This window comes from Salminus brasiliensis, chromosome 8 (genome assembly GCF_030463535.1).
Source record: "Salminus brasiliensis chromosome 8, fSalBra1.hap2, whole genome shotgun sequence".
Classification (NCBI taxonomy): domain Eukaryota; kingdom Metazoa; phylum Chordata; class Actinopteri; order Characiformes; family Bryconidae; genus Salminus; species Salminus brasiliensis.
In genome coordinates this window covers 13,001,774-13,029,259 of record NC_132885.1, presented here as the reverse complement: position 1 = coordinate 13,029,259, position 27,486 = coordinate 13,001,774, and the positions used below count along the sequence as shown (strand labels likewise).

At 45.2% G+C, this 27,486-nt stretch overlaps 1 protein-coding gene across 2 annotated transcripts in view; it reads right to left on the bottom strand.

Annotated features, from left to right (window-relative positions):
- The window catches only part of nrp2b (neuropilin 2b), an 89,425-nt gene extending 65,125 nt beyond the window's left edge, over positions 1-24,300 (bottom strand). For both annotated transcript variants that reach the window (XM_072685662.1, XM_072685663.1), the window contains exons 1-3: positions 23,545-24,300; positions 15,224-15,398; positions 599-780 (exon numbers count right to left, since the gene is read on the bottom strand). In XM_072685662.1, the coding sequence (XP_072541763.1) occupies positions 599-780; positions 15,224-15,398; positions 23,545-23,617 (430 nt within the window). In that variant the 5' untranslated portion in view covers positions 23,618-24,300. The remainder of the gene's footprint in view (positions 1-598; positions 781-15,223; positions 15,399-23,544) is intronic.
- Between the last annotated feature and the right edge of the window lie 3,186 nt (positions 24,301-27,486).

Here is a 27,486-nt window from a genome sequence, read left to right as displayed (position 1 = left end):
TGAGCCAAACCTGACCAATAAAACATTTTCCCTCCAATAGCTTCCTGCTAAACTCTGAGCAAAAAACCCTGTCCAATGGCGTACCTTCCCTCCGAACCATAAAAGCGAATCAACACGTGGCATTTAGACAATAAAACCGGGCCCCTTCCACTGTTAGCAAGATGACCAATGACGGCCTTTCCCTCCAGTTCACGAAAGCCAATCAACACTTGTCAGTTAGGTGGGATTTGGCACGTCTGCTGCTGCCACTTCTGCTAGAGGTGGCTGATCAAACGAAAGGCTGAGGCGTGCGTATCCTGTGTGAAAGGGTGAGCTCTGTGCTACGTGATAATACAGGCAGCTCCATCAGAGATCATAACTGCTGTTATCTTCACACACTCACTAACACCAAGCCCCTCCAAGAACCTAACATAAAAAAACAACAACCCGAAAAAGCTTCAAATGAGTGACTGTGTGTAAACCCCGGAACAGAGGAAAGCTACCAGCAAAGAAAAGCGATAAGGGAAATACATAAAAGGACCTGGAGCTAGACATGGCCTTGATGTGGCTTCGTTTCAATGAATCACAGCCGGCTCTATGGGGTGCCACGCGCTCTTACCTGTCTTGTGGATCTCGTAGCGCAGCGAGAAGCCCGCCCCCTGGTGGGCATAGTCTGACACAAAGCGGATATGGAGCACTGGGCCAGACGAGATGATGGCGGCCGGGGCGATATTGCTGCAGTGCTTCCCCAGTAGATCGGCCGATTCCGAACTGCCATCGCGGATCTCGATGAAGTCGTATCTGCAAAACAAACCCCATGACAGAAGATATTTGAGAGGGCAGTGGTCAAGAGAGGCCAGTGCATGTCTAATTCTAGCCTGCCTGACCCTTTGACCTGTCCTAAACATGGACTTCTGCTTGTCAGTGAAGTGAGTGGTGGCAACAGATACATTTCAAGCCTTGGCTCCGAAGACGCAGCTAGATGCTGCTGTGTTCAGACAATCGTTCTGTCTAACTGTAGCCTCTTTGATCCTTTGATCTGGTCTAAACAAGGATTCCTGCTTGTCAATGGAATGAGTGGAGGCAACAACCTGTCTAAATCCAGCACGTCTGAACTGTCCTAAATACGGATTCCTGTGTGGCAAAGGCTTCTTCTCCTAAGATGTCAGGAGCTGCTGTGGTCAAACAAATCATTTTGACCTCTCCTAAACATAGATTCCTGCTTGTCAATAAAGTGAGCTGAGGCAACAATTACGTCTTCAGCTTCTCCTCCTAAGACTCTAGATGCTGCTCTGTTCAAACAAATAATTCTGTCTAATTTTAGCCTGTCTGAGCTGTCCTAATTATGGATTCCTGCTAGTCAATGAGGTGGATGAGTGATGGCAACAAATTCATCTTTAGCTTCTTCTCCTTAAGACGCTAGATACCGCTGTGCTCAAACAAATAATTCAGTCTAATTAGAGCCTGTTTGACTATTTGATCTGTGCTAAAAACAGCGTCTTCTTACACATAAGACGTGAGATGCTGCAATTTCCAAACGTATAATTCTGTCTAACCGTAGCCCATCTGGCCTGTCCTAAATACAGATTTGTGTTTGTTGAAATGGGGCAATTACTACAGCTACAGCTTTGTCTGCAAACCTACTGTGCAAACTAATTATTTTGTCTAGTTCAAATTCGTCTGACTGGTCCTAAAAATGGATTCCGGCAATAAAGTGAGTGGACATGCAGTGTTTTTATTTTGTTCTTATTTTGCTAACAGAGAACTACACCTTGTTTATACCTGATCACTTCGTGTAACTAGTATCTGAATTGTTTCCTGATAAAAGTTTAGCCACACGCATTTACACTTGGTGGTCTCTGGTTAGTCAGACTAAAATCTGACTGGAACATGCAAATTTGCTCATTGTGCAGCAATTATTACTGGTGTTTCAGTTGTAAAATGGTGCAATGAAGTGAAATGATCAATCAAATAGTGATTCTGATTGTTTCTGCCTGTCTAGTTGTGTCTACTGGTGTCTAATGACAGCGTCATTTAGGGTTTAAGGACAGAGATTTCTTTTAATAAGCAACTCAACTTAAATAAAAAGTCGTTGCTGGAAATATGGATGCTAAAACTATGAGGGACTGCATTCCAACCTTTCTCTGGCCGGTTCTGCATGTTCGTCACCCCTGCGCTAGGTTTAATTTATGGTTTAGAAACCATACCACCAATGGAGACAAACAAAATGCCTCTTTTATTATGCAGAGGAAGACACAGGCAAAGTCTTTGAGTTCCTATTGTCTTAAAATTTCTAATTAGGAAATTGGGAATAGAGCGGCACACTGGCACAGGTGCGAACACAATTAGTGCTAATAGGATTAGAACAGACTCGGATATGATTATTAAGATGGCTGAAATATAACAGACACTAGTTACTGAGAGGAACACATGCACACACACTCTCATATAGTCTGCACAGCAAAGGCAGGAAAGCAGATACACTTGCCTACACACACCCTCACAGTTAGAGTGTGTATTTAAAAGCCTGTCTTTTTTTTGCCTCAGCACCACCTCACTATAATGAGTTTTCTCCTCTCTTGTTTTTCTCATTCCGTTTCCAGGTTATAAGCCGCCTTTGCCCGAGGAGTTTCTGCACACTGTGGTCAAAGTAAGCTTGATCTCAATTAACTACGGGAGGGGAGAAAAAAACACACATCTATTATGCACATCCAACACTTCCTGTCTGATTACACAGAATGGACTCCATTCTTCAAAGACACAAAAAGTTGACCCTAATGACAAGTAAATTAAAAACAGCTAAAGATAGGGAGGGAGGGCGAGAGAGGGAGGACGAGGCAGAGAGCCCTTCTCTGCTGACTTTAAAAGAGAATTAAACCCACTGTCTTAACACTGACAGAGCAAAACAGAGAAAGCCAGAGAGCTACCAAATTGTCATTAGGTCTAATGGAAATGTAAAGCGAGATGGGTGTCTTGCTTAGTGCCACGCTGTCACACTAACAGGGCTGATTTTTACGGAGCCGTGCTCACACGGGTTCTTTCAAAGCTAGAGCGTGACTCCTGCCACTGCGCCGAGCCTCATCTAGCCCCGATCTAATGAGCCTGTGACTCCGTACTGCATCTCAGCCCTCGAGTGGAGGAGGGCCATTGTCCAACTATCAAATCCAGTGAAGAGCTGGGAGTTGCCTGCTGGAGAAGTTAATGTGCCTCTGAGAGAGCCTGTGAGAACTTAAAATTAAAGCAACTGAAGATTTGTGCGCAGGATTTCCACTAAAGTTAACTTGACTATTCCAAATCCAAAGCTAATTTAACCCTTAGAACCATATAGGCTAATTACTACCATCTCATTCATCTAGCAGCTACTATGGCTTATTTGGTAATGTCTATTGAGTTATTGAGTCAGAGTAAATCACATATAGCTTCAAGAGACAGAGCTTGAGGTGTGGGCCACATACAGGCTTTTAGGGTACAGTGGGTTAACAGTGTAACCTAGAAAACAAACATAAACCAGTGCTTGTAATCTAGTGTACTGATGTCTAGTAAAAGCTTTTTTTGGCCATGTCTATATTTTGCTGTAAATCAGGCTTTCCTGTGTGTCAACCTGCAGGTCTGGTGGCCTCGTTAGCAGCTCTGGTGGGGCAGCCCACCTTTTCCGTTTCCTTTTCCTCCCCTTTTAATAAATAACGTTTTGCTTGATAGGAGATAAAGGTGTGACGGACATGTATCTGTATTAGCTGGAGACTGTGAGCTGAAGAGGGTCTGAAGGGAGAAGGGGTAGGGAGATGCAGAAACCTGACACTGCCTTCGCTTCATTAAGTGACGGACACCAGCAGGTGCTTTTAAAGCCCTTTTAGAACACACGCTCTCTGAGTGATGAACTCCGCCACTCTCAGAAACAAACACATTCACACATGCTGTATAGGTAATGACAACTTATTAGACCCACAGACAGTGCTGGGTGATGTATTGTACTGGAATACTGATGGTAAATGTCACAGGGCTCTAGTGATTTGTAATTTTATAGATATTAGATTTCAAAGAGAAAAAAGTTATTAACAGTGTATTGTCCTTCTGGAGATGGTTTGACTGCTTAACATTTACAGTACTGTGTCCCCTTTAGTGTGATGTTAATTAATACGCAATATGCTTATTAATGCTTTAATAACTTCAGTTCCTTTCACCAAAAAGTAGCTCCACAATAAAATGAATTCTTGCTATGCATCAGTAGCTAACTATTCCAAAACACCAGGACTGACTAAGTGAAGGTTCGTTAAGGTACCTGTTAAGCCCTGTATGCAGTCCAAAGCAACAGCTGATTCTATAAGGCTCGCCACAACCAGGTCAACCAGAGATGCTATAACTGAGGAGACCAACGCCTGGTTGAAATATGAACGGGAGTTCTTGTAACGCTCAACATGGCGTCTGTTTGCAGATAAAGTCTTGCCCTTCAACAAAAAGAGCCAATCAGCTTGTTGGTTATGCCACGAATGGGGTGGGTAAACATGCTAATGAGGAAAGCCCCACCTGCTGTGGCGATCTGCCCAAGCACAAGAAGCAGAACAAGCTTAAAAAAATTTGAGCCGATTGCTACAAACTAGTTTTGTCAGATTTGTCAGGGGTAGGGGTAACCTAGGGGTCTGGGGGTCAAAGGGTTACCTGACCTTCAGTTTTTAGTATTCTGGACTCGCCTCATTCCTAAAGATGGGAGTCTGGTCTGAGTCTGTGACTTTGTGAACAGATTTGCCTTTTAATTGTTGTCTATTAGTCAGCGGAGTGATACAGTTTTAGTGTGAAAAGGCTGTGTTATCACAAATTTCAGCACAGTTAGATCACTTCTCAACCGATCAGACTGTGAGGTCGGAACTCACTCTTGTATAACAGAAGCTATACCAGGTTTGTAAGACATTATTTTAGCACAGAGTATCAGTACACAGGAAGCAAGATATCATTAACTTCATTACTGCAAACTTAAATAGCAGCTGATACCATGACACACACACAAACACACACACACACACACCAATAAAGAAGGTAAACTCCTTTTCTTGCCTACTGTTTCTTCACTGACAAAGAATTTCATACAATAACAGCCCTCTCTCGCTCACTCTCTGTTTCTCTCCCTCTCTCACCCAGCTCTATCACACTGACAGCCAGGAGGAAGTAGGCGTGTGTCATTTAGTTTGGTAGGCTGGAGAAGCTGCGGGTGGCTTTGGGACACTTCTAGCTGCCCACAGGCTCAGATTCAACCCGTTCCTCAATTAACACAGACACACACACACTCACTCTCATACAGTCACTGTTACAATGGCAGCATTCATGTAGCGACGAGGACACATGCGGTGCAAAGCTGACTCTCTGGTCATTAGAGTCACATGGCTAGAAGTCTTATGGCAAACGCTAAGGATAATTACATTTCCATAGAGCTTACTGTAGGAAGCTGTTGGTTCAGTAGTTGAGTGAGGAAGCTGGACATACTGGCTTTAGTGTAGCTGCGTTATTGGCCATGAAAATAAGCATTTAAATCTTCCCCTCTGTCAACCAGCAGACAAAGTTTCCGTGCTAATATTGTCTTTGACTCTTTTTCTATTTGTGTCTGTGAATTCCGTAGAGAATTAGTGTTTATAACAGACAGAGAAATGTGTGTGTGTGTATGTGTAGAAGTGACCCACCAACCCCCTGCTCTCTGCATCGTCTGTTAATTGCCTTTCACACATTCCGTCTTTCAGGCTGGAATCTTTTTCACACCTGCACATGCACATCAAGCTACAGAGGTCCCCCGCAGACCAAACACACACTGACTTATAAACACTTCACATACTCCACCCTGGTAACGCAGAGGTCACAGAACCACCCCACCCCCCTCCTCCCGTTTCGTAGTAACACACAATGGCCATCAATGTTTCAATGGTAAAATCAAAGCAATGATCTGTTTACAGTGAGAAAACACTAGCAGCTAACAGCTAACAGCATGATTACAGACTAATTTGAAAGCAGCCATAGCAAACATCCCATGATCTGCAGGCAAACGTCTCCGGAATGACTCCCATGGCAGAACGTCGCACACTTGCACAGAAAGGAATGAAAATTGACCTTGTGTACAACTTGTGGAATGACCCAGAGGAGAAATGAATATGCTGAACATGCCAGAATAATATTAGCTCTGAGTCTGAGTGAAATCACAGGCCGGCCTCGCACTGGCCATTTGCTCCAGTGTGAGAACATGCAGCAACCTCAGGTCATGTTAGTCTGTTACTGCCCACACCTCATGAAGAGAGAGAGAGGGGAAGTTAAAAGTCTTTAAAGTTATATCACTGATGTTTATTGCTCATTGCTCAGTCCTGGAAACACATACAGCGTCAGAGTTTTTCACAATGGAAGGAATCAGACGACTAGGTTGAGAAGTACATCAGGGTGTTCTATGGCAAAATAGTTGCTAAACTAGACATGTGGCTTTTAGATGTATTACTATTTTAACCATTAGCAGCATTACATCTCGTCACTGTCACGCACAAATCTTGTATCTTTAACTTGGCAACTTTCTGTCATGAATAAAATCAGACTTTTACACCAACTAGGGATGTCTCGATCTAAACCAGGCATATTTAAATAGATTAGGTTCCCGCAATTTTGTTCCCAATCCAGTTCCGAGTCTTTGTAGTAACCACAGAGTTCAAAGTGCCATGAACTGACATTATTGCCCAGTCGGCAGCAGTAAGGTTGTTCTCAGAAGGTTAAAAAAAGGTCTTTCTTTATTGCAAATAAAGAATATTTTCAGTCATTTTAATAAAAGTCTCTACTAGACTAAATAAATCAGTGCAGAATGTCTCATTTTAGGAACTGTTTCTAAAACCAACCCATTCTGAATGACTATTTCCATCTTAACATTAAAACTGTGAAGAATATTTAGAAAAAAATGGGGATTCACCATCAGCAAATCTTAAATCACCTAAAAAATCAATCTATAGTGTGAAAGAATTCTGAAAAACTGATATATCAGCTTTAAATGACCCCACATACCACACGCCAAATCGATGTATGCCTTGTTTTATGCATGCTAGTTAGGGTACAATTAGCTTCCAGAGCCAGGGTGCTTAGAGACAAGGCTGTGGCCCTCTGACTCGGTGATGTAATCAAGTCCTTGATGTCTGTAACGAATGTGCCTGTAACCTGAGTGATGCATGTGCAGGGCCTGACTGAGTCCCCTAGAGTCCAGTTCACCTCCACACTGTCCATTGATTCTTCATTACAAGCGGAAAATAACCATTGATCAGGAGGACCCCCTGAGAGTGGCACAGGCTGAGGTTATGATCGCCGCAGCTTGGTGATGCGTCACTTCACACAAAAAGCAGAGACAGCGACGGACTGTGGGCTCACTCATGCCAAAAACTGTGAACGATGAAACTTGAGAAGATAATCAACAGGAGGCGTGACTGTCCTTGGGAACTGACGTTGATCACCGGCCTTCTCAACAGACCAAGGGGAAAAAAATGGGTTGACAGGGACAGACTGATGGACCAGGAACACATGCAGCTGCCTGCTATCCTTGGCTGGACATCATGGACTTGCTGCTACTCCTGTACCTGCAGTCGAAAGTGCTAAGGATGCTCCAAGGCCACTGTCACAACCCGCACAAGCTGTACAGAGATGTCACAACAGGACCATCACGACATGCACGCGGCCCCTCAGTTCTCCACGCTGAGCTCAGCACAGGCAGAGCGTCTGAGCGCACGTTATCCGCTGTGCTACCGCTAATTTCCTGGGTAAATACGCTCGCAGTGGCATACACACTGAGACACAGGGAATAATAAACTCCAGCTGTCAATTGTTCCAGAACTAGCACTGAGTCAACACTCCTAATGTGCAATGCATACAGACGATGACACTCATTTCTAAATTATGGCAATGAGTCATTTTGAGACATGCAAAAGAAAAAATTTAAAAATGTGTGCCATGCTTTGTAGTCCCATAACAATGTGGCAGCCCCATGCACTATGGAGCGCTCCCATTCAGGAAGAATAAAATCCTTCAGAAATCCTGAGGAGGGAACTGGATTATGCATTTTCTGCATATTAATACAGCAATTAGATAACATCAAACTGGAATGCTGTGCCAGCGGGGGGAGAGAGAGAGAGTGTGTATTCCAAGGGAGAGGAAAAAAAAGACGGGAATACTGAGAGTTAAAAAGAGAAAGAGAGGAAAAAAGTACCTCCATGCCCCTCATCCCCTAGTCTATTTCCATTATCCATGTCATTCAGGAGTGTGGCTTTGCTGATTGAATTACAGATATATCATAATAAATCATCTAGCTCTTATTATATTTATTCAACATCAATCTATTTATAACCCTGAGGGGTGGGAGGCTCTTGGCGCAGGGCCAAGCTTGCACAGAGCGATCTGTTGAATTATAATGCAGTCCATAAAGCATGGCACACTGCAGCGCGGGGCACGCGGAGGAAAAGCTGTCAGGATTATTCCAGCTGAGCCCAGAGCGCTGGCTTTGCATGCCCACCCTGACACTGCACTTTTCTCCACTGCCAACACCGACACTGAACTTTCCTCTAACGCAATTACTGCACGCCTACTATCTACTGCTATAACTAAAAACTATTGTGCAAAAATGTTGAATCTCCAAAATGGCAACTGTGAATGGAAGTCAATGTAAAAGAAAATATTTTGTGGTTTGTATTTATGGCAGTGGTGTAATGTGAATTACACTCCGCAACTGTAGGGGGAGCCCAGCAGCAAAATAAATTTAGCATAATAGTGCTTTAATGAGCTAATTAGAGCAACAGACATAATTAAAGTACAATATCTGAAACAAAGACTGGGCTGTATAATAATCCAAACTAACAACAACAAGCTAATTTGCCAGTCATGATACATTGATGCAACGTGATACGCAGCAATTCAATCTAATAGAATATGATACACTGAACTGTTACATCCTTACACACGTTGCAAAACTCACTGCATACAAATACTTGCCACAGCTAAACACTGCTTTCAAAATCTATGACTGCAATTAATAATATTTCATTTTTTTTACACACTGCAGCACACTAAATCTGGCTCAGGCTAACACTGCCATTCTCCCACAGTAAACATCAACACTGCAGTGCTCCCACTGAACATACACTCCTCCCTTCACGGCTCTTCTCCTACTGCTTTTGTTGTCTCGCTCTGTCATTTACACAGCAGCTCTGGATCTCAGCCCTGTCTCTCTCTGGCAGCTGAACAGATGCTCATCTTTTCTCAGCTCTTTTTCATACTTTTCTCTTCTCCTCACACACCTGATCAGATCATCTCCTTTTCTTTTTTTTGCCCACCTCCTCTGCTCTCAGCTCCTCCATCGTGCTCTCCAGGCAGGGTGAATTTATCTGCATTGTTAACGCTGCTCGCCTCTGCCCAGCACACTCATCCATTCCAGATGAACTTTGGCACGAACCGCCGACATCAACTTGAAAAACGTTCAAAAACACAGTTCCCTGCCTAAACTCACTACAAGAGAAGCTAGAAGGTCTAAGCCGATGTTTCCCAACCAAGCACTTTGCATGCTGGAGGGCCAGAGTCAGTGTGGCTGGACTACTAACACTGTTTATGTCTGAGGGAGAAGGAGCAGAGTAGGAAGACTCTGAAACAGTGCTTAATTGAGAACTGCCTGCGTCTCTGGAGATGACTCATTTGAAGTGATGGTTCAGCCTAAAGAATCAAATGTTCTAAATTCAAGTGCACAGTTTTTACCAAATGTTGTCAGCCAAGACATATTTGGTGTCCAGAGATTGCTTCTTTAGTTAGATGTGAACGTCTTTAGGCTAATGTCTAATGTCTAAGAGCTTAGCTTCTTTACGCTAATGTGGCTAACAGGTAATGGAAACTTATGTCCACTTACTAGGATCTGACACAATGGATTCATTCGGTCAAAAGTAAAGAAGCAAACCTATTGCTGACACAGATGTGCAAACGTACACATACACACATACATAGTCTAGATCCTGTATAGAAGTATTGCTAAGGGAACAGGACTCTCTGGATCAGATAAACATGAACCCATTGGCACCATGCCTAATGCCAGACGTGGGCTAGAGGGGTATGACGCCCCCCAGCATTGAGCTGTGGAGCAGTGGAACTGTGTTCTCTGGAATGATGGTTGATGATCCATCCAATACTTTTGGGATGAACTGAAAAACTAGGGATGAGGTGGCGTGTTGATCATCCAACATTCTGACCTCAATATCACTCTTGTCGCTGAAATCCTCACAACAATGCTCTGACCATCATCCCTGGACAGTCAAGACAGTTCTCCAGCTTTTTTAATCCCCTTAAGTTCAGAAGAAACAGTGCATGAGCTGGTGTCCCAATACTTGTGTGTACTTTCACTCATTTTTATAGAAAACAGCACTTCATATAGCATCAAAAAAAGGTCTGGCATGTCTGTCTGATATTACTTATGTGGTTAAAGGCAAATATGGTTTTCACAGTCCTAATGATGTGCTAAGTTTGATTATGTGTTAGCTACATTAGCCTTCTAGCTCCAGTTCAAAACTGCAAAAGTAGCAGACTTCAGACGCCAACGATTTGTGCTGAACCATCGCTTTAAATGTGGTGGAAACTGAAAAGGAGAGATGACGAGAGAAATGTGGAGGAAAGGAGGAAGAAAAGGATGACCAAGTGGAACAGGGATGGAATAAAAGAAGGCCAAGGGTGTGGCTGCAGACCACAGTGCTAAAGACTAAACTTTCACCACCGGGGTAACACCCTCGTCCCGGGCCATCTACTCTCCAGTGTGTGTGAGGGAGCGTCTGTCGGGACCACACCGTCGCTCGCATTTACTCCAGACTGCGTGAAACATGTCTGGCCGGCGCAGAAATGATGGCCGAGCCCTGTAATCATATCTGACAGTTCAAACTCTTCAGGTTAAATAAATTAAATATGGCACTTAGCTGCCAATGGATGGGCCCTGTGGCCAGTCGAGAGATAGCAAGCTAAGTGGAGCCGGCGGATCAGATATACACTCTTCCCGCAATGTCTACACCACAGCATGTGGGAGGCTGCTGGGATGATTCATATATAGGGCAGCCCACACACACACATCCAGAGGAGACAGCTGGACTTTGTTGATCTTGCTCAGCACAAGGAGTAGAAAGCGGAAAATCATACGGTCCAGTGTGATATCAGGGTCAGCAAGTCATGCATCTTTCCTGACCCTCCTAAATAAGCACTTGTGTATGTCCTCACACACATACACACACAAGCAGATAGATATATTACAGGGTCAAATAAGGAATTTCTAAAAACAAAAAAAAAAAAGCTATTGAGAAAATTCTTAGACTCCTAACAGCCATGTAAGGCCTGGTAGACCACCAAACCACCACCTTCATATAAACAGTAGCTTTCAAGAAGCTCAAACAAAAAACAGTATTCCAAAGACAACAAATAACAAGGGGCTAACTAACTACCTCAGAGTCCAGACCTCAACATCATCTGAATAAGTTTGGAAGAAACAGAAAGTGCTCCAACCTCTATGAACGTACATTGGAGGTGTGGAAAAACCTCCATGTTCATTTTATGTAATAACATTTAAAAACTTATAGAACTTCAGTTCTTTTTTCCCCCTACATCTTAAATTCAACCATCTAGAGGTTTGGACACCTAGGGTTTTTTTTACAGCTCCCTACAAATTATTTGAAACCAATTATTCTGTAAAACAGGATTGCCCAATACTGGCCCTGGAGATCTACCACCCTGCAGAGTTAAGCTCCAACCCTAATCTAACACAACTGATCCAGGTAATGAAGGCCTTCAAGGGCATCTGACTATTAGAAACAGGTGTGTGGGATCTTAACTCTTCTGGGTGGTACATCTCCAGGACAAGGATTGTGCAAACTTTTAAACCAGTGATTCCACAACTTAGTAGCATACATGCAAGAGTGAACAACTGAGACACACTCCTATAGGTCAAATGGCCTTTGCTGTCTGAATGGTAGTGCAGTCTCCGTTTGGAGGTGTGGAGGAGTCCCCTCCAATCTCTGCCCTGATAATGTGAGTGTGTGTGTGCAAATGTATGTGTGTGTGTATACGGATGAGCGTGCTGTGTGTCAGTCTCCTCTGAGTCTGGGCGCTAGCCTCGGGGGCTGTCACTACAGGAGCCATCAGTACAACACTGCTCTTAATTCATCTCCAAAAACCCCCTACTCACACTTGGTCATGCTCACACTCACTCCTATCTAACCAGAAACACACACAGCATATTGAAGTCTGAGGATCTGCACGCTACAATAGAAGTGTCTGTCCTCCTCACAAAGGCTTTGCTGTTACACATCTGCACCACAGCAGCTCCCTTCACTATCTCTCTCCCTAGGACACACTATTTACTCTGGTGCAGGCATCCGGCAAAATAAGCAGGAATACTTCAGCCAAAGATCAGTGAATAGAGACTGTGTTACTGACTGCCAGTGGCCAGCAGTTTTGTTACTTGTGTTGTAATGATCTGCTTGTGTTTACGGTGAATTCACAATTAAGATCATGTTCAGAGATAAAAACACAGGCTCAATACTTATTGTTCTGTACCTAATTCAACTGTCTGGCTTCGGAACAGAAACAATAATCATGCAGAGAGGCGAGAAACCAACCCAGCATTTCAGGAAAATAAGAATTACGGATCGTTGAACATTTCAGCTGATTCAGTCTCAGTTCATTTTTGCAATATTCAGTCTGCATCTTTGTATCTGTGTAACTGAAGGTGGTAAACAACTATACTGTACTTTCATTTAATACAGGCCTCATAGTAAGTAAAAGTAGGCCTACATTATGGCACTTATTGAACCCTGTGCCATGTAGGAACTCAAGAACTATATAGGCCCTACATACGGACTGCTGTACTATATAGGCACTACATAATGAGCGCTGTACTATATAACCTCTACACACTGAACTCCAACATATATAGGCCCTACATACTGAACGCTGTACTATATAGGTCCTACATACTGAGTGATGTACTATATAGGCCCTCCACATACTGAACCCCAACCTATATAGGCCCTACATAATAAACCTTGTACTATATAGCCTTTACATACTGAACGCTGTACTATATAGGTCCTACATACTGAGTGATGTACTATATAGGCCCTACGTAATAAGCCCTGTACTATATAGCCTTCACATACTGAACTCCAACTTATATAAGCCCTACATATGGAGTGCTGTACTATATAGCCTCTACATTCCAAACTCCAACTTATAGGCCCTACATACTGAACGCTGTACGATATATGTCCTACATACTGAGTGATGTACTATATAGGCCCTACATAATGGCCGCTGTACGATATACGCCCTTTATACTGAGCTTCGTGTCACACTAGCATGCTGGGTCATGGGAAGGTCAAGGCTTCAGTTTGACAGCCTATAGAGCAGATGTGGTGGTCTCCCTATCGCCACACTAGCCAACAGCTTTCAGCTCAGTTTCAGCCCAATTCTGCCCTGACCACAAACCAAACAGCCTTTGCAACATGGACCATTTCTGTCAGCTTTTAAATCCAGACCTCCTGAGGCACACAACACGAACAGCAGCATGCTGAGTTCCTACACAAAGCACTTCTTCTGTGGGTAAGATGTAAATTTGAAAAAGAACATTTGGGGGCTTATGGAGCTGGAAGGAAGATGGAAGAGGGATGGGAGGAAACAACAGTCTTCTTGGTCGCTGGTCTTTGATTTGCTTGTCTGAACCCAGGAAGATCCTCTCCCAGAAACTAGGGGGGAGGAATGTCCACTCACCTCGCCTCCAAAAAAGCCTGACGCGCAGCAGGTCTCCATAAATAAATAAGAGTCTTAGTATGGAGTTCTGTTTACTAATGGACTCGTGTAAAAGCCAGCTCCTCTCGAGAGGAACCACGGTAGGAGACATGTGATGTAATGGAATGTGCAGAAGACTCTTCTGCCAATCAAGCAGAAGCACAAGAAAAGTACCAAAAAAAAAAAAAAAAAGCTGCGATGAACAAATCACTGAGGAGTAAGCAAAGTGGCGGAAGGAGAGATGTATCAAACCTTCCATCTCTGCCTCCCTTCGCCCACCCTCCTTTCTCTCTCTCCCCTTCTCTCTCTGCTCCTGTTAGCTGAGAGTGAGACAGCGCTGAGAGAGAGAAGTCTTTCAACAACAGCTAGTAAAATATTAATGCTCCAATTCCAACAAAGGAATGTCAGAACCCATTCCATAAATCTCCCATTAAAAACACATCTATGTATAATTAATACAGCCAAAATGTTAATAAATGGCAAAAGGACAAAGGGTGATACAGAGCGAGAGAGAGAGAGCGCTTGAAGTGGCAGGTTGTGACAGGCTTTGTAGGCCCGCTACAAAAGTCTGCTGAAAACAGTTTGTGAAACATGACTCAAAATGTCACAGACTCCACAGCCTAGTGAGCCCATATCCGTTCTGACTGCACCCTACTTTACTAAATAACACTCTGTGCTTCCTACACAATAAATGTGCTGAAATGAATTTGTTTTCTGTCTAATTGTTGATCAGTCCTCAACCTGTGGGCTTCCAATCCCTGCACTTCCATTACCAGCCAACAGGGGGTGGAATCAGCACAGCAGCTGTGAGGCCTGCAGAATACCCTCGCATTCTTACTGTACATTTTTTTATAAATCCCTGAGATGAGGCAAAGCTTTGTTTATTGGATATTTAATTAAAAAGAAGGCACCACAGGCTTCCTTGAGGCATTTGAGCCAGACTCAATAGACTCCAGTTGGGCACCGGGAGATCCTCCAACTGTAGCTGGGAGACAGATTGGAAGCTTCTACTGCCTGCTTGAATTCAACACTTTCAAAAAGGGAAGCGCTATGGTCTTGTGGCACGATTTTAACAGCAGTGGGGACTATCGGCCAAAAACACACTGAATATCAATGGCCTTCTGCCCTGAGACTATTAGCAACTTCTCATCAGAATGAGGAAAATCCTGCCAGTCTTTAAGCTCACTCTCCATCTGCCGTGCAACCCAGGATTCCACAGATCAGTTCTGAGTTCATTTAATTTAGCGCTTGCTAACACAGTTATCCATGTGCAATACATCGCTGCCTTGTATATAAGGCTATAAAAAGACCTTGAGGTAGGGCGACGTGGTAAGCAAGCATGTGTCATATGACATATGACATGTATGGCCTGTAATTTCAAAGCGCTGATTGAGTCACTTGGCAATGTATTATTAGAAGTCTTGTGCTGCATGACACGTCCACTCACCTGCAGTCGAGCTTCTCCAGCTCAAAGTGGGGGTTAAAGTTGAGGACAATGCGCTGAGATGGCTCAGGGGCTGTGATAATCCAGCGGCAGTCCTGGTGGGGCGGGTATTCCTGTGGGTAACCAGGTGTGGTGATGTAGCCCGCATCACTAGCGTCCCGGTGCCCACCACATTGCTCTGGAAGGAAGCAAAGGCAGAGAGTCAGAGATGCAGTTCAAAAGTGATTTAATGAGCAGCATGATTAAACAAGAGCAACTGGACTGATTCTTCACATGTTCCAACAGGTACAATTACAGCAAACCTTATTATGGCCTTAATCTGAATTAATGACCCTGACTGCGTTAGCTGTGCTGTACTTCCTCAAAGGATTTTTTTTCCTCCAGGACAACTTTACCATTTACATTCAAGGCAGGGCTGACACTCCGATCCAGAGCAAAGTACATAAAAATCATATTATAAAGGTAGGAGAATGTAGCGTTAGACGTCTCCTAGAGGACTCCTTTTGGCCAGGGACTGCCACAAGGAAGACAGTGCTGTTACCCACAACACTAGCCAGCTTATAACAATGCTCCAGGGTTTTTACTTAATCTCTATCTCTTACATGTGATATAATAGGTATATTAACAGGAATTTCACTGATATGGGAATTGATGAATTGAGATGATGCTGCTAATAACCAGTATATATATATACGATTCTTCTTCAGTATGTAGGGACGGTATGAATAGGACACCCACAGATATTAGGACACACTCCGATACAATCTGCACATCTTTAGAATAATAAGCCCAGTTACCACCCTGTCACAGGAAGAAAGAGGACAGGCCATGTGTCTGCTTCAGGTCAAGGGTCAGCCCCATCCTGTGAGATCAGCAATTGTGCCACAAAGATGCCTTTCTGCACAAGGAGAGAACATAGGGAACTCTTTCATCCATTCTTTCTTTCATTCCTTGCCTGTCTCTATCTCTCTCTCTCTTCCTCTGTTTACTGTGCTCGCCCAGCGCAAGGCCTCGGTTCCCTCAGCTCTAATAATTGATACGGTTCTCATTCATTATTACTCTTGAGTGTAGTGCGCAGGCTGTTTAACCCGTGCCACAGCTCCAAGCGAAGTCGGTGCATATTGCAGACACACAAGGAGACACGGCAACATATGAAAGTTTAACCGTGTGGGAGGGAGCGAACGACTCAGGTCGGATGCCAGGCAGCAGCCTCGCTAAACTGCAGCTATGCCTCGCACTGATACAAGGCGAGCGACTCGCATGACTTGACGAATCGCACAGATTCTGATCTAAAAATACACTACCACCCTGTTACAGTAAACCACCAATACCTCGGCAAGGGCGGACATACTATACAGAGACACACAGACACACAGATACACCAACCCACTGCAGCTCGTTAGGTGAAACACACAGAACACACACACACACACTGCTGTGCTTGATCTGGTGTTGTTCCAGAACCACATGGAGAGGCCTGCTGGGGGATGCGGGGAAAATATTCTGAGGAAGTAAAAGTTTTGATTGACAGTTTGGGGTCTGCGGCTGGTTTCCACAACGCTCTGTGAACAATTACAGCTCGCATGCACGCCGCTCCCATTCACTTGACACAAGGATCCAAAAGCTCACGGGCAGGATTCTTCTCAATGCCAGCTTTTGGGCTGAGCACAGGTGTGTCCACAGAGTTTGACAGATACTACTGACGCTCTCTCTCCTAAAAGTCAAGCTCCGGCCCCCTCTCCTAACCTCCACCTCTCCTGACCAGCCCAGGCTTCTCAAAAGCTCCTCGTGCCAAATATCGAAAAGAAGAAAAAGACCAGATGCTTGAAATGTAATAGACTTTCAAGTGGTGACATTTGGAAAGCTATTATAGCTTTAAAGGTGCGCTTTCTGCTCCATTGCATTTGATATGCCACCCTGCCCTTCTCTCATTTCCCCAATGGCTTCAGATAGCACAACTCTAAGCACTCCATCTCAGTATGTACACACTAAAAAACAAGATTTGAACAAAAAGAAATCAGAGCGTCCTCAAATACTTATGTGTGTTTGAGAGTAATCAAGTAACCCTGTGAACCCCCACTGCACTCAATTCCCGAAAGGGATGTTTAGTAAGGGGGTAACGAGACACAGGTTCATAATTTGGTTCAATATGATACAGTGTCTCATTAGTGGTTGAAAATTGGGACCATCTTCTGATCATTGGAGAATTTAACATTTTAAAAGTATAATATTTTATAATAATATGCTAACCATGAGCTAATAGCCAGCATAGGAGGGCAGTATGGCAAAAATATATAATACTCCACTTTTATGTGTGAAGAGTTGCAATAGACAGATGTTTTCAGCATATGTTTGCAGTTGTTTTGTGTTCTTTAAAGCATCACTATGAAGAATAGCAGCTTTTTGTTCCTGGGCTCCCCCTACAGACATTAAGTGTATTGCATGTGGACTGAGGCACTAGAGTAATATTACAGGATTTTATACAAATATGACATATAAATTCTTACTAAGTCAGTGAAGCATCGACATGATTTCAAAGCTGTTATGTTAAGGAAACAATTCTGCATACTGTTGCTTTAAGCACTGGCGAGACCCACAATATGCGTGTGACTGTTTGTTGTGATAATACAGTTTATTCATGTGTACAAAATGTGTTAGCATTGAGCTAATATTTGCTAACAAGGAGTGTGCATTCCCTCCCTGCTCCTGATTTTGAGGTAAAGTGGAATCGATATTTTCTGCAGTGGGGTTAGTCTGCCCTCACTGTGGGCTTACTTGTTTAATTCTCATTACACCTCCTGCAGTACTTTGTTTCCTCCAGTTTGTGAAATGTGCTGTATTGAATTGAGGGGCTCATATTGAGCGATACGTGCTGCGTTTTTACACTCCTACTGTTTAGCAAGTGCATGGTGGTGTGTTAGTAAAGCCAAGTCGACAATTCTGCCACCTCAACACTTTCTCATCAGGCCTTGCCCTGAGTGAGTGTGTGTGTACAGGTTCGATACTCTGACGGCCCTCATTAGGGGGTGCTCTTTCTCTCTCAGCTGTGGGCCTCAGCAGCAGCAGTCTGTCACTGAGTGAGGATTCATTTCCGCTCAGAAAGGAAGGAAGGAGGGCGGGAGAGAGAGAGAGATGCTGTTGCTGTGCTGCGTGGTGGCCTCATGAATTATTGTGTCTGTGCTGCTAAAGGAGTCGATCCATCTACACACTCTGCCACATGCTATCAGAGCGACACACAGCCTCAGGGACTGGGGCAAGGGGAGGAACACACTCAGCGACTGGTGTGTGTGTGTGTGTGTGTTGTGTATGTGTAAAAGCTGATAGTGATGCGACGGTGGATAAAGTGATATGTAGCTTTTAATGGTAGATGTAAATTTCCTCGCAAGTGCACTACCGAGACGCTAAACCGTTGCGGCTGCTATAATTTCCCAACACTGAAAAGGCAGCAAATGGCAAATCCTGACTGACACACACATTTTAAAACTGGATTTGTGGAATTAAAGGATGATACACAGCTGCAAGGACGGATTCCAAATCAGCACATTCGGATATAATGCCCGCTTGCTGTCAGGAGTGAAACCATTGCATCACATCCCAGTGGCTACCTCCCACACAAGCACCCCCCTTGAAATAAAAATACAAATAAAAATACAAGAAAAAACACACACACACACAGTGTCCGTCGCCACCAGCTCAGATCTTTCAGTTGTTCTATTTCTCCACTTCCTAATTTCCTCCGAAGCGCTTATCAGGCCAAAATGGATCAATGGATTTTCTTACTGCACAGATCAATACTGTATTCTTAAGACTGACGGTGTGCACACACACACACACACACACACACACACACACAGACACAGACATAGACAAACCCACTCCGCAGTCTGTGCTGTCAGCACGTCAGCATGGAGCTCTGCTGAGTGGAGATCTTTGTCTTTCTGAATGGAGATAGAGGACACCATGAGGACGCCAATGCTCAATCAGTGGAGGTATCCACAGCCACTCTCCTGCATTTCCTCCCTTCAGAAAGGCAATACTTCACTGAGTTGGCATTATTCACCTCGCTTCCTGTCGGCCGGAGCACGTAGCCGGGCCCGACCCAAACTTGTCTCGCTCATCTCCCCTCCTCGAGCCATAAGGAGAGTAAACGGTGCTAAGCAGCTGGGCCGAGAAGGAGAATGAAGCTGCATTATTTATGGCTCTCTTGCTTGTTTTGAATTTCATTGCAATAGCACTGTTTCAGCACTTTTTCGCCCTGTGCCTCACGAGAAGAAAAAGGAGACACACACACACTCACCCACACATACACACACACTGAATGAATTAAGGAGTGCTGGTTTACTGGCCTCAACGCAAACAGCTGACCTTTATTCTGGGGCAGATTTACAGACCTCCTCTCCCACTAAAGAGGGACTTTTATTGTTCTGTGCACCATCAAAAAAAAGGAGAGAGAAGCGAAAAGCAAAACAACACGATGACAAGATAAGGCCACTAACTAGCATCTCCATAATGGCTGTTGTTCTCGGAGATACCACACATTTATCCAATTCCACTCTATTAGATCTGACGGCAGCAGATGCTGCCCTAATTGGCTTGCCACTCAAACTAAAGCATTTATTTTTCCCTTAACTCTGCTGAGAAGCGATACTGCGGGTGGCAAGCAGTCTGCTGAAAGATGACGAAGAGTAGGAGCAGTGTTTTTCCACTGGCTTCTGGAGGATCCAGAAGTGCTCCGTGGCATGAACTTGGCTCAGGGAGCCTGGAGTGCACTGATCCGCTCTCCTCCGCTGCAGTTCCAGACGTCAAACCCTTTTGATAGGGCATGCGCACACATGCGCACGGCGGTGGCGTGCAGTGGCTGCCAAAGTCCTACATCTGCGTCTCATCAGCTCACGAGTGTTGTCAACAGTATAAAGAGTGGAGAAGAGAAGGAGGAGGAGGAGGAGGAGTTGGAGCAAACCTGACTGTGCACCTCTCTCTCTCTCTCTCTCTCTTTCTCTGTATCCATCTCCCTCTCTCTATCTCGCACGCAAGCCTCCAGAAGACTACTAGCTGGTGACTTTAATATGAGAAGGTGGAGAGCAGTTGTAGAGGAAAAGCAAAGTGATACTTAGGGCAAAGGGTGTAGTAAAAGCACGGCTGAGCATATGGAAAATGAAATAACCCCGAGGCCTCCGGAACAGCGAAAACAGAACATGACAAATGGGCTTAGCAGGGCTCTGATAAAAAAAATCTGATGAAATTTTAAACAGATCCTATCCACTCCGTATGCTCTCGGAGCGGTCGGCCTTCTAGAAAGCATGCAGCACCATTTTCCTATTCCCCCGGAATAGGAACGCCGAGCGGAAAGTACAGCCAAGCTTCTATCTGCCAGCTGAAAAACACACACATAAAACCTAGCAAGGCCAGATATTACAGCAGTGCCGGACGCTGCGGTTGTGCCTTGTGAGGGGATGGTATCAGCAGCAGCTCGCAGGCACCGAACCCCTTTCTTGTTTACAATACCGGCTTGCAGCAGGTGGCCAGGTGAATGCATGCAGCTGCAGGTGTGTAATCAACAGCAGCATGGCCTCAAGGTCTGAGTGACCAGACGTTCTGCCAAATCTGCACCACACTCGGATCAGTGGGCACACTCGGTGCGCATGAGTGCACACACACATATATACAGGCATATCTACATAAACTAGGGCTGCTGATACGGGCAAAATAGTAGCATATATATATATATATATATATATATATAGCAATATATAGAGCTACAAGAAGGTTCTTGGAACGGTTCTTATCTTGATTTAATGACGGAAATGAGGAACCTCTTTTAGATGGTTCTCTACAGCACCATTATAATGGGGTTTTATAATTGTTATTAGTAGAAGAACCCTTTTTTTTGGGGGGGGGGGGGTTCATATGAATGCCCCAAATTCATCAAAACAACCTCAGAGAGACTTATCTGGAACTGTGATTGGTCAAGATGCTCATAACACAAAGCAGAAGGCATTGTGATTGGTTAAAAAGTATGTATGCATATTGCAGCCTTTTGTTTTCTCAGTATTGCAAAAGCCAAGACTGCGATGATGATTAACGAAACGCTGTGCAGATCTAACAAGCACAGAGCAAGTTTCACACCAATTTTCAACGTTCCAGAAACGTTACCATACCACAAGAGCAAGGCAATGAGACAGCTGTGGCTGACAGGCATCAGCCAATTTTCCATTTCCACTGAGTGGACGTCAGCTGATAATTAACTGATGTTTAATCACAGAGATCAGCAGCTTAAGTTCTTCTTCCCGTGCTGCTGCTGCAGTGCCCAACTGGACTGACCACTGCCTCTGTCCTGGAGCCCCATTTTTTTTCCCCCTCCAGATGCCCAAGCGAGTCCTGAGCCAGGCTCACTTGGAAGCCAGAAGGAACAGAATAGAGGTCCAGGGGAGAAGCAGTGGTCAGGCCACAGCCCACCAGCATTCAAGCAAGCCAGCACACCCAGCACAAGCAGATGGCCAAAGGATTCTCTCTCACTATCTCCCGCTCTCTCACTCTCTTTCTTGCATTCATGCCTCCGATGCAGCCAATCAGGAGCATAACTGGACTAATGAAGCGGTTGTTTGTGATGGTCTGATAGCCAGGCTTTCAGAAGGACCCCTGAGGAGAAGCCCCTTGCCGATCACACGCCACTGCTCCGACTGGCTGCCAGAATTACCCACATTTGGCAAGAGACAAAAAGGAAAGAGTGGAAAAAAAGAAAGGAGCCTAAAACCACACCTAAAAAGACTAGAAATGCATTTATTACAATTCAATTACATTCGGGTTGATTCCATTTAAAATCACTTTTCCGAATCAAATCAGGCCAAAAACAGCGCATTCCAGACTAGTTTTGTAAGCTGCCTAATGTATTTAACACTTTTTCCAGATGACTGGGACACGTAAACTACTGATATATAACTGAAATATAACTAAATATAACTAATATATAACTAACATTACTGATACTGATCTCCACTGCACTTCTACTGCAAGCTCCAGCATTCACAGCACTTCCAAATCCAGACCAACTTTACCATTCATATAGAAGCTCATATGCTAATATCACCCATCCCTGAAAAAGGCACCCAGCAAGCAAGCAAGCCTTCTGTTAGATATCAGTCTAAGAGAGGGGCTCACACTCCGTTTCTGGTACGTTCCTGAAGCTCAGAGCCTTTGAGAAACCTAGCTGATGCTCATGGGTTTGGTGGAGCACTCAGAAACCCCCCGAGTGCTGAATGAATTCTTCCAGCAGTAGTTTGTGTCCAGCAGGTTACACACTGTGGACTTTGCTGTGAAGTGGAGGGCAGTGAAGTAGTACATGGGGTAGGGGGTATGGGGTCTATTCTCAACCAAATATCTTCGTTTAGGGACGATCAGCGGTCTGCTCTTACTGAAAGGAGCGCAGGGGGTTCAGGCAAGGGAACGGGGGGCAGATAAGAGGGCAAAAGGAGAGCAGGGCATCTGCCCAATGCATTACACAGAGTGTGAAGTCTCCAGTGTTACATTTACACTTACAGTGGTGATATAAGAGCAGCAAATGGACGTTGGAAGAGTTTAGAAGTGCCATGGTGGGGAGTTGGCTGTGTATTAGGTTATCAAAGCTAATAGATCATTAATAAATGAAGGATAAATAATGTTTATTGATTATCAGTAGTAATAGTAGTAGTAGTATCATCACTGTCGTTATTAACAATTAGTCCTCGCGCTGTAGTATAATAATAATAGTAATAATAATAATAATAGTAATAATAATAATAATAATAATAATAATAGTAATAATAATGGAATATTAAACAAAATATCAAACAATTAAAACCCCCTAATTTCTATTGACACGTTTGCGAGTGCCCAAACCAAACTGCGTTCAAGTGGAGACCCCCGTGTCTGCGTAACGCGCGGTTCTCCCGTGTAGCCCCCCGTGTAGCCCCCCGTGTAACCAGTTAAACGCAGACGGTGAGCTCAAGCACACAGAACGTGTCGAAATCGCTTAATGTCGCTTACCGGCCGTGTTTAACAGGATTACAGTGTGTGTCCGTGCAGTGTGTGAGCACCGCGGGGAAACACCAGTTGCCTTCCTCTCCTCCGCCAGAGAGCAGCGTGTTTAAACCGTGCTGTGGTAAAAACACACCGCTGGAGCTTTTCCTCCACCGAACCCTGAACCCTGAGCTCAGCTCGGACAGAAAGCCCTTCCTGCGCCCTGGACTAACACCACTGCGCGCTTCGGGCGAGGTGAAGAGCGCGCTCACCACTCACTGAAACTGTAGCTAGCTTTACGCGCACGTAGGGAAACAAGACCAACTCACCCTCATCTCCGCGAGCCAGGGAGGATAAACACAACACAAGTAAACATCCACTCAGTCTCCTAGGTAAATCCATGTTGGGGTAAAAGCGGCGGAAAGTGTTCTGGAGCTGATTCCCGGTCTCAGAAACGGGGAGAGGGGCCGTTCGCTGCCTCGCTCGCGGTGCTCGTTCTCAAGTCAGAGAGACCAACGCATGCTGCTCTCGCACTCGTTCACACTACACCGGGGACGCGCGCGTGCTGCTGCTGCTGCTGCTGCTGCTGCTGCTATCACCTTTCATGAACCTGAACACAGCACAGCTCCTCAGCAGTAACTTCTCCCCTCAGCTCTGACCAAAGAGGGTCCCCCTCACAGCACTGTCAGATCTGAAAGTGCAGTGCACACGAGTCATTAGTTCAGCTGAAACTGGGGGTCTGAAGTCCCTGAAGACTTTTCTCCTTCTTCCCGGTGATCTTCTACACCTTCTTCCTCTCCTGTTCCTAATCCAACCGTCAAAAAAGCTCTCCAGATTCGGCTCCTCTCACTTCCTATCCTCGTTTTCTCCTCTTATATTATCACATCAAAACTCTCTCACGTTTCTCAACAGAAGTGAAGCGATTATATTAGGAAGGGGGAAAAACAACAGAAAAAGCTTGAGCTAGAATGGTGTGCTCCGTGTAGCCTGCGCGACTGAAAACGTGTAAAATACAGAAACACAGAGAGAGGAGACGCAGGTCCACAGCTCCGCTCAGCTCCGCTCAGCTCAGCTCCGTCTCCAGCTTTCCAGCGCAATACAGTGAGACGCGCAGCGCCGTTTTTTGCTGCTTTCCCCCACCGGTTATCCGGGAAGCCACGCCCCTTGCATTGCGATTGGCTCGAAGCACGATTATCCCGCCTCCGTAGAGGCGATTGAAGCGAAGGCCACGCCCTTTACACTTGAATTGGCTGCAGAGGGTTAGGCTTGGACGCGAAGAAACGCCCGCTTTACTAGGATTGGAGTCAGGTCCCCTACGCAAGGACTGGGTAGTATTCTGCATTGCTAACCTATCTGGATGTATTCCTCAGCCAATCCCAGCGCATGTGGGCGTAGCGCATCTCTGAATACGGGTGGGGGGAAAAAAACACTACCTAAGGCCACCTCGTCTCGTCTCCATCCAGTCTGTGATTAACGAGGAGTCAGTCTATAAAAGAAGAACAAGGGAGGCAACACAGACGTCCACTTGGTTAGTTGGTGACAGCTCGGTTTCTGAAGGTTTCAGAGGAGAAACAGAATGTAGGGTGTAGGAATGGAGTAATATCGACTCCATCGGCCATGTGCAGTCTTCTCTGATGTGGAGCGGTGCCTGGAGTCAGGAACATTCCTGATACCTTCCTAATTGCCTTTGGGCCCAGGGAACTTCTGATTAAAATACAGATATAGCAGAGACTTAAATCGCTGAGCTAAGGTTTACAGCACTGTATGGAAGCCAGGTGAAGGAATGAAGGCATGCAAATGCTTAGCTGAGCTGGAATTAATGCAAGTATATTTGACAGGAGGCCAGGAAATGAAGGGTGAGGCAACAGGGGTGTTTGGTGTCAGATGCCAGGGATAAGCAAGAGAAGGTGAAACAAAAGCTAAACGAGCCATGACCGGGGAGAAAAACAAGCACAGGAAACCTAGAGAGTTTGGTAGGTCTTATGATTGACTTTCGGCTGAAGAAGTAAAAGAAAAAAAAAGTGCTTATAAACACAGCGAAATAGTGGAAAACTGCAAGTTCCCTGTTTTAGTAGTTCAGAAGGGTAATGAAGTAATGAGAACAAGAAGTGTCCACACGCACCGCCTTAACCACCCTCTAATTTAAGACCCCCGTGGTGAGAAGGAGCGTGTGTTGAGAAAACACTATGGAGATGAGACTCCGCAATAAACAGAGAACCAGGGAAGTTATAGTTTCGAGAGAAACAGAAATAGATGAAAAAAAGCCTTGTGCACCGCACTGCACACATCAAAGCCCTTATGCTATATCCATAAGAGTAACCCAAACCAACTATCATCTACTCGTGTGTACCGCACCCAGCCCAGGCTTTACATGGGCCCCCAGTCTCCCCTCTAACTACACACACACACAGACCTTAATGACACAGCAATCTCCAGCGGAGCCCAGAATAAACTCCTCTGAAAGCTTCTCATCCTCAAGCACCCCGACCTGCATGTGATAGATGTACCCCGCAAGGAGACCACACGGCAATGAGGCAGGAGTCTCGCAACCACAGTGCTGGTACCAGCCCAAATGCAGAGCACTAGACCAAAAGCAGAGCACTGTCAAGATCTTCTAAAGTGTGCATCAGCTTAGCATGGTTTGTGTATGCTCTGATGCTATCAAGTATATCACTATGATGGTTTCTGGAGGAGTTGCTTCACTTGCACTTGTACGACTTGTTCAGGATTTAAGGTTTCAAATGTACTTTTCACACGAGCCACATTCGCTCGAAGAGGAACAGAGAAGAAGGAACAAAATATTAGCTAATGCTAGTCAGTCAGCAGGATGGTTCCTCAGGGGGTCCTATCTCTACACCCTGACTCCCTTATCTATGTCTGTGAGTGCTGGCTCCTGCCCAGACGGAGCGCCGAGCTCTGGAGGCCATGCTGACGTTTGACCCAAGAGCTTCAGGCTGTCAGCAGCAGTGCTGATAGAAGTTGCCCATGTTCACTGTTCCAAGATCAGTTGTGGAGGTTCTGCTGACACGGTCAACGCCAGGATCTGGCAAGGAGCAGCTGATTCCCCGTCAGTGTGAAAGAGTCTTCCACTCTGAGTGTTGACAGCACTGCTCTGTCTGTCTACACACAACTCGACCCTGCAAGGGTCTGAGATCATCCATCTTTAGGGCTACTGGCAGGCCGAGTATGAAGATCTCTCTGAAGAACAGTGGAGGCTCTGTGGTGGCTGCGGCGCTGTCCATGTTCTCAGTTCCGCAGGGAGAAGAACGCAGAGGCTGCACATGGGTGTTTTAAGGAACCTGGAGGTCCCAGCACCCACATCATAGTGGACCAGCTTCTCACCCTAGGCACCACAGAGTCCTGGGCCGGCTCCTGGCATCATTGCAACCCCAGGGCTTTTCAGACGCTGGGAAAGTGTGCATGAGTGTGGCTGTTCTCTACAACGTCCTAAATTCTGGATGCATCACACAGATTAGCACCCAGATCCAATTTCCACCGCTAAGCAGCCATGCCATGTCACAGGGCAGCTGGGGTGGGCAATGGAATAGGGAACAGGCAAGGCCAGGCTCAAGGCCCTCGCATCTACCAGTGAGCTGTAAAACTTGTTGTGCAGTGATGTCCGCAATGCAGGGCCAGGCTGATGATAAACAGGCCCGCCGTGGATGAGAACCGTTCTGGAATGGAATTCCGAACCAGACATTCCACTGGTAGGGCAAAGGGCAGATACAAAGCAGTGCTATCAGTGTTTACATGGTGCCCTCTGTTTTCCTCTCCACTCTTATCTCCAAGGCTTCAAGCATGTTATTGACATAGACCATGCCCACAGGCTCATTCATGCCGAACCAAGGGTGGGATGCTTGGTGAATAGCGTTGTAAAGAAAACACGACACCAATCATTCTCTCTTTGATGGTCCATAGAGCACATATGGCTTCAGATGCTGTGTGGCTCCCCACACCTTATCTAAGAATGCTTCAGGTGTCAACATCATCTTGTTTAAACACACATAGAGACACACACACAAACTCTCCACTAGGCTTCATCGGAAAGGTCTACTGACCTCACGTTACGAGACGAGTAAATCAGTATGTCAACAGAATATACCAGTAAATGGACACGAGTGCCAATTATTCACAACCTGGCTCTGCTGGTAGATGTTTTTCTCTCTTAACTGAAAAAAACACACACACCATGTCTAGTTTTAGGTCCATTCTTACACACACTAATCTTCCCGAACTGTCTCTGCTTCTGAATTTCAAACCCGCCCACCAGC